The 18,277-nt window shown below is 41.9% G+C and overlaps 4 protein-coding genes across 4 annotated transcripts; 2 read left to right on the top strand and 2 right to left on the bottom strand.

The window, feature by feature from the left end:
• Positions 1-6,779: 6,779 nt before the first annotated feature.
• CABS01_01786 (uncharacterized protein) lies at positions 6,780-7,689 on the top strand (the record flags this gene model as incomplete). Its single annotated transcript, XM_060535165.1, has 5 exons — positions 6,780-7,027; positions 7,084-7,196; positions 7,251-7,328; positions 7,392-7,469; positions 7,529-7,689. 5 exons carry the CDS (start codon positions 6,780-6,782, stop codon positions 7,687-7,689), a joined length of 678 nt encoding a protein of 225 aa, XP_060398354.1.
• A 238-nt stretch (positions 7,690-7,927) lies between these two features.
• On the bottom strand, positions 7,928-9,184 carry CABS01_01785 (uncharacterized protein; the record flags this gene model as incomplete). The annotated part of the gene is made up of 1 exon (XM_060535164.1): positions 7,928-9,184. The coding sequence occupies one exon, from the start codon at positions 9,182-9,184 to the stop codon at positions 7,928-7,930; it is 1,257 nt and encodes a 418-aa protein (XP_060398353.1).
• A 449-nt stretch (positions 9,185-9,633) lies between these two features.
• CABS01_01784 (uncharacterized protein) lies at positions 9,634-11,920 on the bottom strand (the record flags this gene model as incomplete). Its single annotated transcript, XM_060535163.1, has 2 exons — positions 9,634-11,295; positions 11,354-11,920. The coding sequence occupies 2 exons, from the start codon at positions 11,918-11,920 to the stop codon at positions 9,634-9,636; spliced, it is 2,229 nt and encodes a 742-aa protein (XP_060398352.1).
• Positions 11,921-15,734: 3,814 nt separating this feature from the next.
• On the top strand, positions 15,735-16,045 carry CABS01_01783 (uncharacterized protein; the record flags this gene model as incomplete). Its single annotated transcript, XM_060535162.1, has 2 exons — positions 15,735-15,754; positions 15,814-16,045. The coding sequence occupies 2 exons, from the start codon at positions 15,735-15,737 to the stop codon at positions 16,043-16,045; spliced, it is 252 nt and encodes an 83-aa protein (XP_060398351.1).
• Between the last annotated feature and the right edge of the window lie 2,232 nt (positions 16,046-18,277).

Raw genomic sequence — 18,277 nt, 5'->3', positions numbered from 1 at the left:
TAGTACCCCTATAAGTAGTACTTACCCCCTTTCTTAGAGTATAGTAATAAATAGCTATAGAGTAATATATCTAGTTAATAATAAGAGCCTATTTAAACCCGAGAGTTACGTATTATTAGGTAATAATAACTACGTTAAATTAGGAACTATTATATTACTTATTACTATACGCAGTACTTATATTATAAAGGGCATTTTAAATAAACTTAAAAAAAAGGGAACTTACAATTTAAAGCTCTAAAACGTCGCTTATATTAAGGGATTCTATATTAATATAGTCTTAGAAACTCTATTAAATAGAAGCACACTCTAATACTATAGTCTAAATTATACTTTATAATAGAGAACGCTTTATAAGAGTACTATTAAAAAGTAGCTTATCTAAAAAAATAATCTAATTTTCTTTAAATATAAGCTCTTCTAATCCTATCCTTTTTTTATAAACCTCAAATATATCTTATAAAACCTAGCTAGTATTATACTACTAGTTAGTTATAAAAAATTCTAATACTTATATTAACGCACCTATAAGAGGTTTAATAGCACGCTCCTTTAGTACCTTAAAATAAATTATTTTAAACCTAATACTCTTTATTAATTATTATATAAGACTCGAGGTATACGTATTAAACCTCTATTATAAGTTAAGTATAAAGTATATATATTATCTAAAGCTAAAATAGTAGTCTTAAGAGGACTACCCTTAAAAAAAGCCTTACGGCTATAGTACTATATATACTAAGATCTTTTTTATTTCGAACTATTTTTAAATAAATAATAATATATACTTATAGTTTCTAATAAATATAGTAAGTAGCTTAAGAAGTTCCCTTTAAGGACTAAAACAAAGGAGGAAGTACTTTTTATACTACAGAGCCTCGAAATAGTAATTCATTATTAAAAAAGGACCCTAATTTACTTTTTTAGAAATAATAATAAAACTACCCTCTTAATTATAAACGTTAGACGCGTATATAAAACGTAATATAGCGAGCTAGGAATTAAAATAAAACTTCTACCTCTATATATAAAAGAACTTATAAATAACGCTAAAAGAGTAGGTTAACTTATAATTACTAAAGCCTATAAAATACGCCTTTTTATAAACCTCCTTACGAATTTATAGGACGAAATAATACTAGTAGTAATCTTTATTTATAATATTACCCTATAAGAGGCTAATAAAAAAGATTTACTTATTATAATAAAAATTAATTAGTAAAAGCAATATTAACGTTAGTAATAAATAGGTTACTAAATACGGGATTTTAAACTAGTTACCCCGTATTTTAATAACTTCTATATATATAGCTACTAAGTATACCCTCTTTATAAGGATTATAAGAGGGGTATATGTTAAAAAGAGTTTAAAATACTTCCCCGCGGGTATATAAAATACCTAGTTAGATATATACTAAAAACGTATAACCTATATAAGGTCTAAGTACCCGCGCTCGAATAAGTATTTATTATAAAGAATATTAAATTTAATAAAAAAGTCTTTTATAATCCCGTATATAAAGAATAAGCTATCGTAAGTAAGTAAGTAAATTTAGTAATTTAAAAAATATAAGAACTTTTTAATACTAACGATAAGCTAGTTCGAGTACTTAAAGAAGTAGATCTAAACTTCGAAAATACTAATACTTAAAATAACTTTATAATTAAGGATAGTATTATTATTAGATTTTTAATTATTTAGGACGCTAAGTAACTAATAAACGTACATTAAGGTATAATTAATAAAACTAAAGAGGTTAATATAATCTTATTATTATTATTAACTTTTAAAATAACCCCCTTGCGTAAGCTCGGGGGTAGGGGTAAAGAAGGGGATATAATAACCGGGTTATAAATAGCTCTATATAGTCTATAGTCCTCCCTACGAGCGCTTATATATATTATAAAAGTTCTTAAGCCTTTAATTCTTAATAACTTTTAATAAAATACTAAAATACGTAATAAATAAAATACTAATTATAAAAAAGCAATTTTTAATGTTAAAGTCGATATTAGTAAAGAACCCTTATAATAAACCTCTACTATTATATAAAAATAGAGCTTATAAAAACTACTTTATTAAATACTAAATAAAGCTCCGTTAGGTCCTAAACGTTTAAACCGGGCCCGTAAATCTCTATAACGTTTTAATAATAATATTTTTATAACGCTCTTATATTTAAATATAAGAAACGGTAATTATTATAACCGTTTCTAAAACTACTTTTTCTCTACTTTTATACTTAATTAATAAAAAGCTATAAAAAAAAGTAATATAAAATATATAATACTTTATTAAGTAATAAAAAGAGTAGTTTATAAGACTTACTTAGAGCGCTCTAGAGGAGTTTAAAAACTACAACTTATTAAAATTAACTTCTAAAACCTACTAAAAAAGTTTAGTAATATTAAATATCTTTTATTATAATTATAAAAGCTACTTAGGGATACTATAAACGTAAAAATAAAAAAGCTAAGGGATATTAGTATATAAAAAGAGGTCGACCGTAATCTTAAATAAGGGATCCTACTTTTATTAAAATAAATATATACTTATAAATACGATGTTAATAATAAGGTTAGCGAGGTAAAGGTATATATATATATAAGAGGGGATATATAACTACTTAACCCCTTATAAAATATATACGCTTTAACGCTCGCTATAAAGGCCTTTAGGTTTATAATAATAATAGCTACCTAATTCGACCTTAAAGTAGACTAGTATAATACCATTAACATATTCCTTAACGCACTTTTTAAGAATAAGAAGCTAGTAATTATTAAACTCCTAGAGGGATATAAGGTTATTAATAAAGTAAGTAAGCTCTAACGCGCTCTATATAGCCTCCGAGACTTACTAATTCTTTAGTTCTAAACTTTTACTTTTATACTTCGTAATATAAATATAATATATAGCTACGAAAAGATCTATATTTACTAAACCGTAAATAGGAAGGTAATATTAGTATTTTACGTTAATAACTTTATTATTTTATACTATTAAAATAACTAAAAAGTAGTTTAAGAGATCGTTAATAGTATAAAAAAATATATTAATTTTAAAAAAAATAGACCGATTAATTACTTTCTTAGAGTACGGATTTTATAAGACTATACTACTTATAAAGTTTACTTTATTTATAATATATATATTAAGCGAGTTACTAAGCGCTTTAACTTTATAAATTTATTATATTTAGCTACCCCTCTTTTTTAAAAAGAGTTTAAACTAAATAAGGGGTAAGTAATAAAAAAGGAAATAAAAAGTTACTAAGAGAAGGTTAGGAGTATGCTTTATATAACTATTATAATTAAACTAAACGTTACTTTTACTTATTCGTAATTATCACGGTTCCTAACTAACCTAAGTATAATCTATATTAAAATAATTAACTACTATATCCGATATCTTTATATAACGAGATATTTTACGCTCTATTATAGTAGTATACTAAGTACATAATTATTACTTTTAGCTAAAAATACTAGCTTTATAAATAATAAAATAATACGACGATTATCTTAAGGATATATAATATTCTTTTTTAGTAGCCTAATTTAATAAAAATTAGTACGCTAAGTAATAGTTACGACGTTAATTACTAAAACTAAGCTTCTTTACTTTAAAAAAACTATAAAAAAAACTATAGCTTTAAAACGCCTTTTTAAAAATATTACCCTTAATCTAAGAAAAGTATAATTAGTTAACTATAATAATTAGTAAATAATTTAACTTGTTATAAGAAAAAAAAAATAACTACTTAACTTTACTATATTAATATATAAAATATATAACTAAAATAAGAATATGCTAAAAATAGCTTTAAAGTTACTTATATATTAATAAAAAATATACTAATAAATAGACTTATTAAAAACCTTTTACGAGCTAAGTTCGAACATTTTTATATACTTCTTAACTTTTATAATACGTAAAAAGCCATTATAAATAGCTAAAATAGTTAAAAATAATTAATTTAAGCCACGCTTAAAAAAACTTAATACTTAAAAGTAAATAATAAATAGAACTTAGAGTACGGCCCAGAGGCCTAAAATAAATAAAATAAAAACCTCTTATAACCTAAAGGCCTAAACTCCTAAAATAACTTTACTTTATAGGATATACGTATATAAAAACAAGACCCGGGCTTATACTTACTATTTAAACTCCTAGTTTATAAAATACGTAATTACTAAAAGTATAATATTATTAAAGAGGAGGGTTAGTACGCGTACTAAGAAACGTATCTTACGTACTTTAAAATTTATAAAACTAAGAATAGCGGGGATAGTAGGGGGTACGGGAGTTAGAACGACCGTTAAGTTAATAACTTAGAATATAAAAGCGGGCGGCGTAATAAAAAGTTAATTATAAATAACTATAATAAGTATAAAAAAGGACTAGGGGCGCGGGTTAAAGAAGTCCTCTATATAAAAGCTAATATAGTTCTTATATAACTTTTAGTTTTTATCTATTTAGCGGATAATACTATAGAGCTTAGTAATATCTTATTAAAACTATAATTAAAAATACGCTTCTTAATAATAAAAAAAGATAATATATTTATAAAAAAGGGAGTATTATTTATAATAGCCTCGGTAAGGGCCCAGGCTATTAGCTATAAAACGACTAGTATATTAATATACCCCTCGGCTAAACGGCCGTTAAAATAGTATATATACTAACTACTACTTTTTATAAAATAATAACTACTATTTTTAAAATTAGTATACTAAAAGGCTACTTTAAAATAGGGTAAGTACTAAATCTCCTGTTCCTTAGGAGCCTCTCTTTTAAACTTCTTAAAAACTAAATATACGTTAAATAAGCTTAGAATAATAAAAAGAACTATACTTATTATAAAAAGTACCTTTACTTCTTAGCGTTCTCTTTTATTTCTTACTACTTTTTTAAAAAGAGCTAGCCTTACGTTTTTTAAATTTTAAAATAATATTAAATATAAACTCTTAAAATAATAAGTATACGATATACCCTTTTTAAAAAGCTTATTATCTAAACTAGTCTTATTTTTATTTTTAAACTCCGAGGGGGGAATAAGTAAAAGCCCGTTAAAGCTCTTATTATTACTATTTACCTTATTATTACCCTTATTATAACTACTAAAAAGAGCCTCGAACTTAATAAAGTCCTTAGTATTTTAATAAGTAGCCTTAATATCCTCTTAATTAAGGAGAGAGAGCTCGGTAGCCGGGCCTTAATAAGTAAGTAAGAGGTTATAAAAAGGGAAGATAACTTAAAGGGGCTCGTTAGTATTATTACCTATCTAAACTCTTAATAAACTATATAATATATATATAAAAAGTATTATAAAAATTACGTAAAACTTATTATTATTTTTAGATATATTAAATATTTATATTTAAAATAAAATTAATAAACAATTCAATAGCGTAAGCGCGCATATATAATAAATAGGAGTACTTATAATAACTATAAAAAGTTAAAAAAAAGAAAAAAAATAATAACTAGGTAACGCCGTAAGAATTTAAATATATATAAAGTAGCTAAGTAGCCTCGCCCTTAATAATTTATATACTAAAAGTAATATAATACGCGCTATTCTAAGTTAAGATTCTATTTATTTTAAATAAAAAGATATATTTATAATAAACGCGGTTTAAAAAACGCATATCCCTTATACTTATTTTTCTTTTATTTATATTCGACTAAATTAGGCCTTTATAAAAGTATTTAGAGATTCTATCTTAGGTATAATAGCTCCTTAGTAATAGTAATTAGGGGGTATATTACGTAATAAAAATAGTAATCGTACCTTACGAAATACCCGTTACGTACTAAATTACGTATCTATCTTAAATATCATATATATAGACCTTTTGCTTTTATCTATTTCCACTTTAATAGTTAAGCTACTTTTACTATACTCCGTATGCCCATTGCTACGTGCCATAACTCGTGACACGATTACTAATCGCGACTCTAAAAAAGACGATGTGGGGATTTCAATCTAGTTGCGGCTCGCAGGGCCAAGCAATGGTTCAACGGACGATCCTTAGACAGGGGGTCTCCAATCTTGTCTTTTCACACTTGAAGGGGATCCAAAAAGCGGCACGTTGAATACGCGAACTCCACTTGCATTGTCACTATCGACGAGTCTACGCTTGAAGTCATGTACTTCCTTCTAGGCTTGTCTACCGTCTGCACGCTTCTCCGTTGGTCTTGTCGCGCTCTTGCTTAGTGGTTGAGCGTCTTGCCATGCTAGTGATGGTTCCGAGGGAATGCAACCCTCTTTTGGGAAGGTTAAGGTTGCAGAGCCTAAGAGGTTGATGGTAGTAAGCATGATGCCTTGTCCTTGTCGACCCCATTGGGGTTACCAAATGAGAATGGGTTTCTCGCTTGGATTATTCCTTCAACCATCTGGCCAGGTCGCGTGGACCCTGGCGCAGCCTTCACAACCCATCGCGGAAATTGTTTGTCCACCACTGGGCTGTTTTGTGACTGGTTCTCTCGTGGGAGGTAGCAGGTTAATTGGGAGACTGGATACGGCAGAAACATGCCGGACGGGTAAAGGGGGCATCATCTAGGATGAATCGAAGCAGTCTAGAACGATGAGCAGCCTTCCATATAAATCCTACACTCGTTGCCAAGAGTACTTGGCGCTTCTTGCCGTCGTCGTTCCATTCCTAAGACTCCAGTCTACGTTAACCCTCGACATTGCTTCACTCCGGATTTCGATCTTTTTCGACTGCATACCCTTGCTGCCTTCAGTCACTCGCTCCGAATATCCGTCAACATGCGTAACGTCGCTGCAGCTGCTCTCCTCGCTGCCGCCAATATGGTGAGCGCTCAGGATAAGGTCGGGTTTGGACCAGCATTCTCCCTCGGTCCCACTCAGTCTTGGATCCGTGAGGCGACTACGACTCTCGTTCTTCCTCCCGTGCCAAGTCCCCAGAAGGATCGTCTTGCTCTTTGGCCCGGCATGGGTACCAGCGGCGGTGACCTTATCCAGGCTCTTGCTGTCTCCTTCAGCGATCCCAAGGCGTAATCACTTGTATATTCTATCAGAAGGCAAAGTCACGAGCTGACAACTTCCATAGGAACTGCGGTGCTAGCGTCGGTCAGTGGTGCACTTGGGCCAGCACTCTTCAAGGAGAGCAGCTCGGAGGCACGCAAGTTCCTGCTTCTGCCGGTGACAAGCTCAATATGCACTGTAAGTCATCAGATTTGGATTTTATCATGAATCGAGTCTGACTCCATAACACAGACAAATACAACGACAGCACTGGCAAGTATGATCAGACCGTCTCTCTCAACGGCAAGGTGGTGTCGACTCTTTCAACGAGTAAGTAAAACTCAAAGACTTAGGCGATGTCAATGTACTAGGATGAATGCTCACAATGCAAAGGCTCCGGAAACGCCGAGGGCTGGGGTACTGCTGTTGAATGCCAAGACGATGCTTGTGTCGGTACGGTTGTTGCTCACAGTAAGTGCTCCCTGTGATGATTTGTTCGCTTCATGGTTCACTAACCTTGTCATTCACAGAGTACACAGGTACGACCATCATACTCAACGCCGCCGATAACACCTTCGGCAAGACCCTCGGTCTCAATGAGGCCGACTCGTCTGGGCTTACCACTTCCGACAACGGCAAGACCTGGAAGGTTGATACTATCAACATCCACACACATACCTTCAACAACTAAACTGCCAAGCAAAGCTGCATGTACAGATACTATTCCTCGTTCATCCATCTTGTAAATACTTCCCTAGGGTCTTGAAACCTCCTCACATATTGAAAAGCCCGTACATATTGCCTCATATTAGTTGTCGTTGAATCATGGAGGTTTTTTCAGAGCTGTGTTTCGTCTCATAATGTACAGATATAAATGAATGCTCTGCTATTTTCCCGTACCTTCCTCCTCAATACTGAGGCAAGTCTCGTCAAAGTAGCAACTCCTTGTAGTCCGGCAAGTTCCACTTCACCGCACTCTCCTTTAGAACCCACTTCCCAAGGTTCATGTGGAAGAAAGAAACAATTCCAATAATCCAGTACAAGATTGTCATCCCAATGGGTCCCGTCGGCCACAGCTTATAAACAAAAGCGTCATCTGTGATGCCCTCCTGCACTTGATCCATGAAAGGCCGCATCTTTCTTTCGTACTCGTGTAGAGCCGTTTCAATGCCATCTTGGCCGCGTTCAGATCCGCAGTGTTTACCGATCTCTCCAGCCAAGACGTAGGCGCCGACAATTGCCGAAGTTGTGCCCATGCCCGTCATGGAGGATGGTCCGTACGCCGCGTCTCCGACAAGGGCGACATGCCCCTCGGACCAGTGGTCAATCTTGACCAAGCCGATTTGCTCGCAGTAAAAGTCTTGGGAGTCCATCATCGCGTCCAGGAGGTGGTCCACTTGCCATCCTGCGCCCTTGAACGTCTTGACAACAACATTCTTTACTTCCTTTCCGTGGGTTCGTCGAGCGTTCTGGAATTCTTCGTCATGAGATGTGAAGAAAGTGTACGCCTGGATCGCTTCTGGACTGTGTCGTCGAGTCATTACAATCCGGCTGTTGGTCGCGAAATAAGCCGTCGAATAGTACTCTTCACCCTTCTCTATTGATCGGGGTATTGTGAAGTAAGAGGCGTGAATACCCCTGAGCGGGTAAAAGCCGTCAGAGGCTTCGGACTTTAGCATCATCTTGCGCGTACGTGATCCTTGGCCGTCGGCACCGACCAATAGATTGAAATGTTCCGTCTTGCCGTCCTTGAAGCGTACGTCTACGCCGCCGTTCTTCTGGTCGAAGCTTTCCACGGAAGTGCCAAAGATGTACTTGGCACGGCCCTTGGTGGCATCGTAGAAGAGATGGCACAAATCTCCTCTCATGATCTCATACTCGGAGGTAAAGTTTTGCGCTCCACTTCCCGAGTGGTTCATCGGGAAGTGGCCTCGCCTTCGGCCGGAACTATCGACAAACTGGAGGCCTTGCTCAGGAACCGATTTGGCGCGGAATCCCTCTTCGAGGCCCATACGCTTCAAGACTTCAATGCCGTGTCCTCGGAGGTCGATTTGAAGTCCTGTAGCGCGGAGAGTAGGGAACCATTCCACCACGGTAACATCATGGCCGAGTTTGACTAGCCAGAAGGCGAGGCAGCCTCCAGCGATTCCACCGCCGCTGATAAGAATCTTCAAAGGAGAAGACATGTTTGATTGAACGTCGTGATTAAGTATAAGGATAGTGAGGAGTACCTAGGGCGGAGAAATGAAGCAAATGTCTTATATCGTGTTTTAATCGATATGAGAAGAGATGTTAGGTGATTCTGTCACCACACTTAAGTACTTTAATCAATCAAGGTGGCGAGGAGTCACACTCGTATGAATGAGCTGTTATGTCCGTGTCTTAGCCGCCTCGGCCGAACCACTGCGAACGCCCTTTCTTTGACAACAAGTCAGCTAATGCCGATGGATCGAGCTGTAGATACTCTCGGTCAAAGGCCAAGGTCCGATATGGGGACTGTCAAACGGCTGTGACAAGTAGCAGGAACGTTCAGTCGCTAGTCAAACTGTAGCTGCAAAGAAAATTGAAATAGTAATGAGTCTTTTCAATCGAATTTTGCGGAGATTTTTTTATCAACTTTCAAATTGAATGAACTTTAAAAATCTCCTTCGGGTAGAAAAAAGTCAAAGTCCCAGTCAAATCCAAAGCCTCCCTGTTCGTGGTCAAGCCCCGAGGATCCAAAATCTGCATCGGCCGTTGAGCATGGCGTCACAGTGCTTGCTTGACCCTCGAGCAAGGTGTGGCAGTATTCTAGACTTTCTTTCGCGCTCTTCGCAATCTCCAAATCTCCTTGGATGCCCATTTCCATGGCTTCTATTTGTGCCACAATCATTTTGAGAAACATGTGACCTTTGATGTTTGTCTCGCCTCCGTACCTTACTCTCTCTGCCGCTATCTCTATCAACTCCATCATTGTTTTCTTCAGAAATTCTCTCTGTTGGACGTTGCGTTGCAGCGTTCCATCACGATGCTGCGTCTCTGCTTGAGCGATGTACTCGTGGCTTACGGTAGCAAGTGCGTACCTGTAGCCTTCGCGGAACATGCCTCCCGCGATTCTGAATAGACGAGAGAACTTGTCGTCCGGCACAGGTGACAGGATCGTGATTGTGGCGTCAAGGGTCGCCTTCGTCGAGTACTGGAACAGGGGGTTTGTCTGTGCCTGGCTCGCGAACGGGCAGTGCAAGGGAATCAGGAAGCGACGCACGAGAAAATCGAGTAAGTTTTGGTGGAAAACAGAGACTCCGGATCGTTCGTGCTGCCTCACGAAGTGGATGTTGGTCCTGCAGGCATGAGTAATCTCCGAGCTCAGCTCCAGTGCGACGTGATAAGACAACTCATGGTGTATCCCATTGAGCAACTGAACAACTCGAAGCCGGCTCAAGAGAGAGTCTCTGAGCTGAAGATGTAGCGACATATCCGTGTAAGTGCTCCTCGGATGTGATCTTAGCTCCGTTCGCGACTCTTCTAATAGTTCGTCGTCATTGATGTTTGCAGGCGGTTGAGTATCAAACTCATCGAAAGAGATCCTGGGAGGCATTGCCGCATCTAAGGATGACTGGATTACTAACTCCAAGATGGTCGACCAGATTCTTCTTCGGATCTCTGCTTGCAACGTCGACATTGACGATAAATGGCTTGGATCACGGTGCAAGCCGATCTGCATGGCTGTATGGATAAGTGTTCCTGTGGAAATCCATACCAGATCGCCTCCAATAGATAATATATGCCGTGCAAAGATGGTCAAGCAGTGAATCTGGACGCCGTTGATACCCAATCGATCCTTTTCCAGGGGGCCGGAAAGCCAAGCCTGGGCAGCGTAAATCCACTGATGAGCCAGGCGTTTAAATCCTGGCTCGACTAATTCAGTGTCATGTAAGCTTGACCCAATCGCGATGACGAGAAGTATCTTGAGGCGCGAATCGGTTTTGACGCTAGCTGGGTCATCCCAAAACCGCTGATATTCCGCCTTGAAGGTAGGCTTGTGTAATATGCGGTAGGTTGATTCGAATGAATCCAGGTAATGATCTACCATTGTATCGGCTACCTCGCGAGATGGCGCCGCCAGGTTGACTCCAGAGTTGCCAAAGCTTCTGCTGGGTCGCCAACTTTTGATGCTCCTCGCTAGGTCTTTGCAGTTCCGTAGTAAGGTTCCGGCCTCTATAGCCATGGCCTCAGTTTCGGCATCTGGAAATGGAGTATGACTCTCATTTGCAGCAGCCTTGACGTAACTTGTATAGCAGTCCAATAATCTGTCAAACTGTTCAAATGTTAGCAGTGGGCATCTTGCTAGCAACCATCACAGCCAAAGAACATACTTCGGAAGCTTCACCCATCCAATCACTCCATCGCCAGACTCTTGACTTCTTCAACACTACGCGTGAATCTGTATCCTTCCCCATCATTTGCTGGGGAACTTCGGATCGGCTTCGTCGTGCCGTATCAGCAGATACTTGAACTTCTTCCAATTTCTGGACGCGGTGTAGGAGATCTCTGAGAGCGGGCTCGGCAGCTGAAGCTTGAGCCATGTTTCCAGATACGATGACTTCTTCACTGACATCATCGCCAATACTGGACTCGCGACGACGAGAATGCGCCGGTCCAGGCTCAGAGATGGCATTGGCATCGTTTGTGGACTCATGTGCCGGAACAACAGTCGGAGCCTGTGACAGGGGCGATATCATGTGAATTGACTGCATTGGCTGAACAGCTTGTTGCACCGTTGGCCGAGTTGCCGGTTCACTTCCGAATACTCGGTAGGTGCAACGGAGTTTTGATGCAGTGCAATGCCCACATGGCTCGTCGCGGTCACACTTGATCTTTCGGCGTCTGCATTCTAGGCATGACAGAGCGGGTCTGCGCCGTCGACGGGTTTGTCGCTCCATGTCTGAACAGTTGATTACGGTTCAAACGTCTCGGGCCTATGGCGATTGCAGGCAGACTTGGGGTGGAAGGGGAAGCAGCGGATGAGCCAGATGGGCCGTCCTGGTGCTGAGGTGAAGTTGACTTCTGGAGACGGACGTAAGCGGACATATCACATGCGTGTTCGGCCGTAAGCGGGCAAGAATGCCGAAGCTGGCCCGCAGCCACAAAGCCGCTAACGTCATGACGAAGAATTGGACAGAATGGCCTTGAAGAGGTCCGATCGTAATTCCGAACCATAGCATGAGAAACTCCCTTTCCAAGGTGTCACTTCATGATCATTTTTGTAAGCAACATTTGACCGAGTAGGTTTGGTAAGATGGGTAGCAGCGGGAATTCCCCTCATCGGGTACGTTATATCCCCATAGACTACTAAACTTGACTGCAACTTCAACTTCAATTTCAACTTCAACCTCCCTACCATCTAGGCTTATGCCCGATTCGTGTGGCATCTCTGAGCTTAACATACTCTTTCTTGTCTCGCGTATAGCGATCCGTGATCTCTCTCCTTGGTTCTAATAGTCCGGACAAGGGATTTTGACCATGTGTTACATCATGAAGCATGGAATGAAGTAGATCAATTCAAATCTTTGGATCCCTACATCATCAACACGGACTTCAAGCTCATTATAATTTTGGTGTTGACGCCAAAATAATTCTACCTGAACAGTCTCTTCATCACGGTGTACTAATCTCAATCTTGATGGCAAGATGGTCAACGTCTATTTTGTCCCGGCCGTCCACCTCCATCTAAGACGGAGGGTATCCCGCGAGCAGACCTGGTACACGGTCTACACAATACTGGTGAGGTAAATTATGGCCAGATTCGAAGAACATCTTGTCCGTAGGCCATCCACGAGCCCAATCAAAACTGGAACTATAAATGAGACCAAGCCTCAGGGCCGTTTTCTTCAACGTATCGCTGAGCATTTCTCGAGTTTCATGCAATGTCATCGGTATTGGTTCCAAGGGCGCAATACGTATAAAATAATGGCCTGACGATATTTCATCTCCCGCGATGCATGTAGGCTATGATGGTGAGCCGCAATTTAGTCGCCCGAAAGTGGAACACAACCAAACAGAGGGTCTCTCAGAAAGGAACACAGCCCTCTTCTCCCCAAAGAACATACTCCATGTTACGAATTCTGAAGCCATCGTTGTACGCAATCCTTAGTTATCTAAAGAGAAATGCAGTGCGATTGGTTAGCCAACCTCCTCTCCAGCCGGGCAACTGACTTCATCTTGGGTGCTGCTACTGCAGGGTAAGCACCCGGCTTAGCGGCAGGATGAACCACGAGCATTCCCTGGAAGTTCCCGTAATCATCAATACCACGGATCGATGCCAAGTACTCCAAAGTCTTTTTGAGAAGGTTGGAGCCAAACTCACTTTAGCGGTCCTAGATATAAATGTCGAGCGAGATTCGAGACGTTACGGAATGATTGTCTTCCTTCTACTTATATTCTATCAACCTAGACTTGGCGGGGTACACAAGAAAGGCAGCTTCATTCAACCACACACTATCAAGAACCGGAGGCATAATCCCTTTCACGAAGCCAGATAGCCGTTCACCTCTCAACGTCAAACTCCTCGGTCCTTTCCGCCAGATTAACACCATGAGACCCACTCCTGTAGTAAGTGTTGCCTCCAGTCTTTGTCTCGTTTGTGCCGCCGGACTGATACTGATGCCCTGATATCCCAGCTCCTCGGGATGTTGCTTTCTGGCACTGCCATCTCAACACCATCCCCGATCGGTGCAACACCCTGCGAACCGATGTCTGATATTGAATCAAGCACCAGCTGACCTTCTTCAGAGCAGAGTGCGGACCTCTTCCTCAGGAGATGCTTTTCTGCATCACGTCCTGCATCATTTTTCGAAGAGGAGCTGCTCGAGGATTGGCTGCTGAAGGAGATTTAGCACAGGCCGTGCGAATGATCGGCCGTGGCCATGGCCACACTTGACCGGCTGCTTGAGAGACCGAAAGTGCGTTTCGCTAAGGTGTGGAACTTGACTTGCAAGCCAATGTCAAATATTTTAACGTGATACTAAATCAAGATGTTTAGTTTCTATATAAACAAGTCGGTTCAGAGACTATTTCTGACACATTGTCAAGAAAGCAGGACAATCATATCACTCCTATAGCCTGCTCAAGTTGATAAGCACTACATTGAATCATGAACTCTAGCTTTTCATTACCGGGACATCTTGCATTAGGTTATGCAAGAACTGTCCTCGTTTTTCGACAAGAGTTTTCACTTGGCGCCTAGAATAATGCACCCCACACGACTTGAAGTTTCATAGCTTCTACACGATAATCATGATTCATGTAGCCCAGAGCTTCACTGCAACTATGGTCAAACCCGCTCAATCTACTCAAGTTCACGTGATACATCCAGATCACATCAGATAAGAGAGAGTTCAAGGCGTTGTCAGTATACCACGTGTTGTGACTCTGCCTCATTGACACGTCAATTCCACCATCAAGCCACATGTCTCGATTCCTCTACCAAAGTCCCACTCAACGTATACCAACTAGCAAAGTTACAACAGGTACCTTGTTGACTTGGATATATCCAATTACCGAACATTTCTTTCAATATTCCCTGCCTTCAACGCCCCCCACCATATTCGCCATCTACCGCATCTAGCCGGTTTCCACAGAGCCACTGTAACCATATCTTAATCATTCTTCCCTTCCTTCCGCATCTTCTTAGCTTCCATACTTCTACCATCACATCTCATAAACGCTTCGGACGCCTCTATATCCATGGGATCGAGTTTCTAGAATATGTAACGCTAAGCCCGCAATGCGCCACCTCAAAACAGCCACTCTTGGCTCCCCCGCTCTGCTAGGAACTCCTCCCACAGTACCCATCCCTTTGCTTCTCCCTTGCAAGGACTATCATGACTAGTTCTTGGGCAACCTCCATCATCCTTCGATTCCTCCCAAAGGAATCCCATTATCCAGTTTTGGAAACCTCTCGCGTAACCAGTCCACGCTAGACCCCCATCAAAGTCAAGGCCAAGCTCTCGCAAGAGCCGAACCTAGTCCGAAGTCAGGTAAGAGAGATGGACAGGAAAAGAAAAGACGTTATGGCAACGCTTACTCAGGCACACGAAGAAGCCCACAACTTTCTCAGCCCTATCCTCACTTGCCGTGCTTGCCTCTACCCTTATGTGCCCTGACTATTCAACTACAAAACGCTAAGCCCTTCGGACTAAAGCCTCCCTGTTGCACATCTCATATCCCAAAACGGAGTCGAGGTCGACAACCATCCGTCGCCCTCCATACCGCGATAGGCAGGTCAATTCAGAATGCGGCTTCAGAAACAAAACGTCTTGGGAGCTGATTGTCTGAAATTAGAGACCGCGTACCTTGGATACGCAAAGACACCCAACCCTATCAAGAATTCAAGACAAAAAAGGCTGCGCCGACGAGGCTCTAACCAGTTCCATCACAAGATCTTCACCTCGATCTTCATCTCTTGTTTTGTTGTCTCGGCTTAGAGAGGCTCCCACAAGCCAGCTTTCCCCGTCGTGCCCGTTTCCTTTCTATCTATCCCCTAACTAGCTACCCTGTTGCTCATCTTATCCATTTCGTGCATAGGGTTGTGGGATCAGGAAACGAAACCAAAAGTCGGGAAAAAGCAAGTATATGCTGGACGACCCCCGGCCTCCTTTCTGATCCCTACGTCAGCGCCAGAGATCCCGGTTTACCTCCCTTGCCTGCAATAGGTAATACCCGCCATCGCTCCCTACCAGATGCGTGATCAAGGTAATGTATCCGTACGTATATAACTAGGCTACAAAGTACATGTGCCACAGCTCAAGCTTGCAGCTCTCGATGATCCCCTCCAGAAAAAGGGGACTCAGAGACTCCAGACCTCCGTCATTCCATCTCAGCAGGGCTGCTGGCGCTGTCTGAGTCTCCGAGTCTCTGAGTCTCTGAGTCTCTGTCTGCCGCTGCCAACAAGCCCGCATGACACACCTCAAAGAGACAGGTCCAGACCACGGACCCTCCCAAAAAGCAGGCGGGGGCCAAGCCGGACCGCCGCCCTCCCGGTGCGCCTCGCACCGGCCCTCCTCTAACAAACGTTCTTCCCTACATCCAACGACACTAGCTCTCTAGTCTACCAGCGTTTTCAACATTCCTCAGTACCAGATCCTTTAATTATGCCGTGGAACGACTTCTCGGCACCCGATATCTCCGGCCGCCACCTCTCCTTCTGTGCTCTCGAGCTGACCGAAGATCTGCCGCGCGCCCACGCCACACTGAACCTCTCCCTGAGCGCAGCGCAGCGCCGTGACCGTGCCACGGCTCTCTCTCTCCGATACCCCCGCCCGGTCCCCGGTCCCTGAACCTGCAAGTCTCACACCGAGTTACCATCGGCCGGTCCCCGAGCCCGCGCAGCACCTCAACTTCCCCTCTTTATTGTTCTTTCCGCCTGCCGGGACAACTCCTCCCCGTGCGTGCCTTGCGCGCATCGCATTCGGCATCGCACCGGTGGAGCAGAGCAGAGCAGCAGCCTGTCAGAATGAAGTACAGGCACGACGTCAGGGTGGGTAGACAGATCTCGTCGATACTAGCTTAGTAGATGGGTAATCCAAACCCACACTCCCATTAACCCCCCCCGGCCTCTTATATTCCCAAATCGCAGGTTTCAACCAACATGCTTCCATTCATGGTTCCTGAGATGTTTTCAAAGAAAGGAATGAAGCTCAACAGTGTCCCTTTCTCTCTGTATCCAAATCATCTACCACATCTCAACGCTGCACAACACACACCCCCTCGGACAAAGACGAAATCCCCACTCTCCCTCACCTCCGCCTACCGTCCTTCCGCAGCGGCGTCTATACCCAAATAGTAAGAAAAAGCAAATATCCAAAGCAAGCCCTTTGCATCCCACGGACTCCACACACTCGCCTCTCTCACCTCTCAAGAAACGTCTGAACGCTTCTTATACAACATCCACAAAAACCCGCAGGCTGCAGCACCCATCATCCATGGGAAAAGCTGGGAAAAAGGAATTATGCCGAGCCAGCCCTAGTAACACCTTGTAACCCCCCTCCCATCCTACGGCAACCGCAACTCGGTCGAACCAAAGAAAAAACTTCCCGCATGTCCACTCACTCCCCCCCTCTCTCTCCCGCCCATCACGTCCACAGCAATGGCACGAAATATCCCAAGTTTTCCAAACCAACCAGCCAGTAACAGTTCCTCTTTTTCTCTTTCCCACACCTCCCCCCTCCAGACCTCCCAGGCAAGGATCGTCGATCGACGCAACCGTCCTCAGCCCGCATCATCTAGCGTAGCTTCACATGAACAAGCGGACAAGGGCAAACTCGAGGAAAAGCGCATCACCGAACCCCTCCCAGGACCGACCCCCGGCCGCCCCGCCTTACCTGCCTAGCCCACCAACAGTTACACCTAGAAAAAACTAAAGAAAGAACAAAATAAAAACAAAATTATAAGAGAACGACACCTCACCACATGCCAGACAACGGTACGGATAGAACCTAGGCTCGTGGCTCGCCCGCCCGCCCGCCCCAACTGCCAGCCAGCCGCACCCCCCGGCTTCGTTCCTGTGAGCTAGGTACCGCCCCCCCCCCGTGTTTGCGCCGCCGGGCGGTCGGTCGGTGCAATCATCTCGGCCTTCATCGCCCGGGAAAAACGGGGTTAGATGTACCTTTTGCGTAAAGCCAGGAATAAATAAATAAAGAAAGGCATGGTAGGGGGAAAGGACCCACTGGCTGCACTGCGTCCTGTCAGGACCAAAAAGAAGTTTGACTTGTCAGACTTGACTAAGGAGGCACAGGGCGGCGCACATCACCAACCCATCTAAGAAAAAGCAACAACGACCTTAAACTACCTAGTACTAATACTGCGTATACTGCGTAAGGTACATTAGAATCCTTTCTCAAACCCCTGGAAGGAAAAAAAAGCACGAAACATGAAAAAAAAAAACGGACGAGGCCCTATGACCTACTTACCTACGGTCCCTCTCTTTCCCGTAGAATAAGCAAACACCCCACGAATACGGCAAGCAACCCGTGTCTCATCCATCTCTCCAGAAATCCAAGACCACTTCCCAGAAAGAAAATCAAGAATACATACACGCAAGAATGAACCCCTCCAGATTCCTTCCATTGGTAGTCCCATCCGAGAGACAGAGAGCAGGGGAAGCCTGGAGGAAGGGGGCCAAGGGCCCCCAAATGGATAACCCCCTCTCCCACCCCCATATCTACCTTCGAAACCCCCTTACCAACCCCAGCCCCTCATGCCCCTTCAAGAACGCGTCGTGATGATGATGGCCAAGGTTT

Source organism: Colletotrichum abscissum (assembly GCF_030869225.1).
Source record: "Colletotrichum abscissum strain IMI 504890 chromosome Unknown Scaffold_3.1, whole genome shotgun sequence".
Lineage (NCBI taxonomy): Eukaryota > Fungi > Ascomycota > Sordariomycetes > Glomerellales > Glomerellaceae > Colletotrichum > Colletotrichum abscissum.
This window is presented reverse-complemented; position numbering and strand designations above follow the sequence as displayed.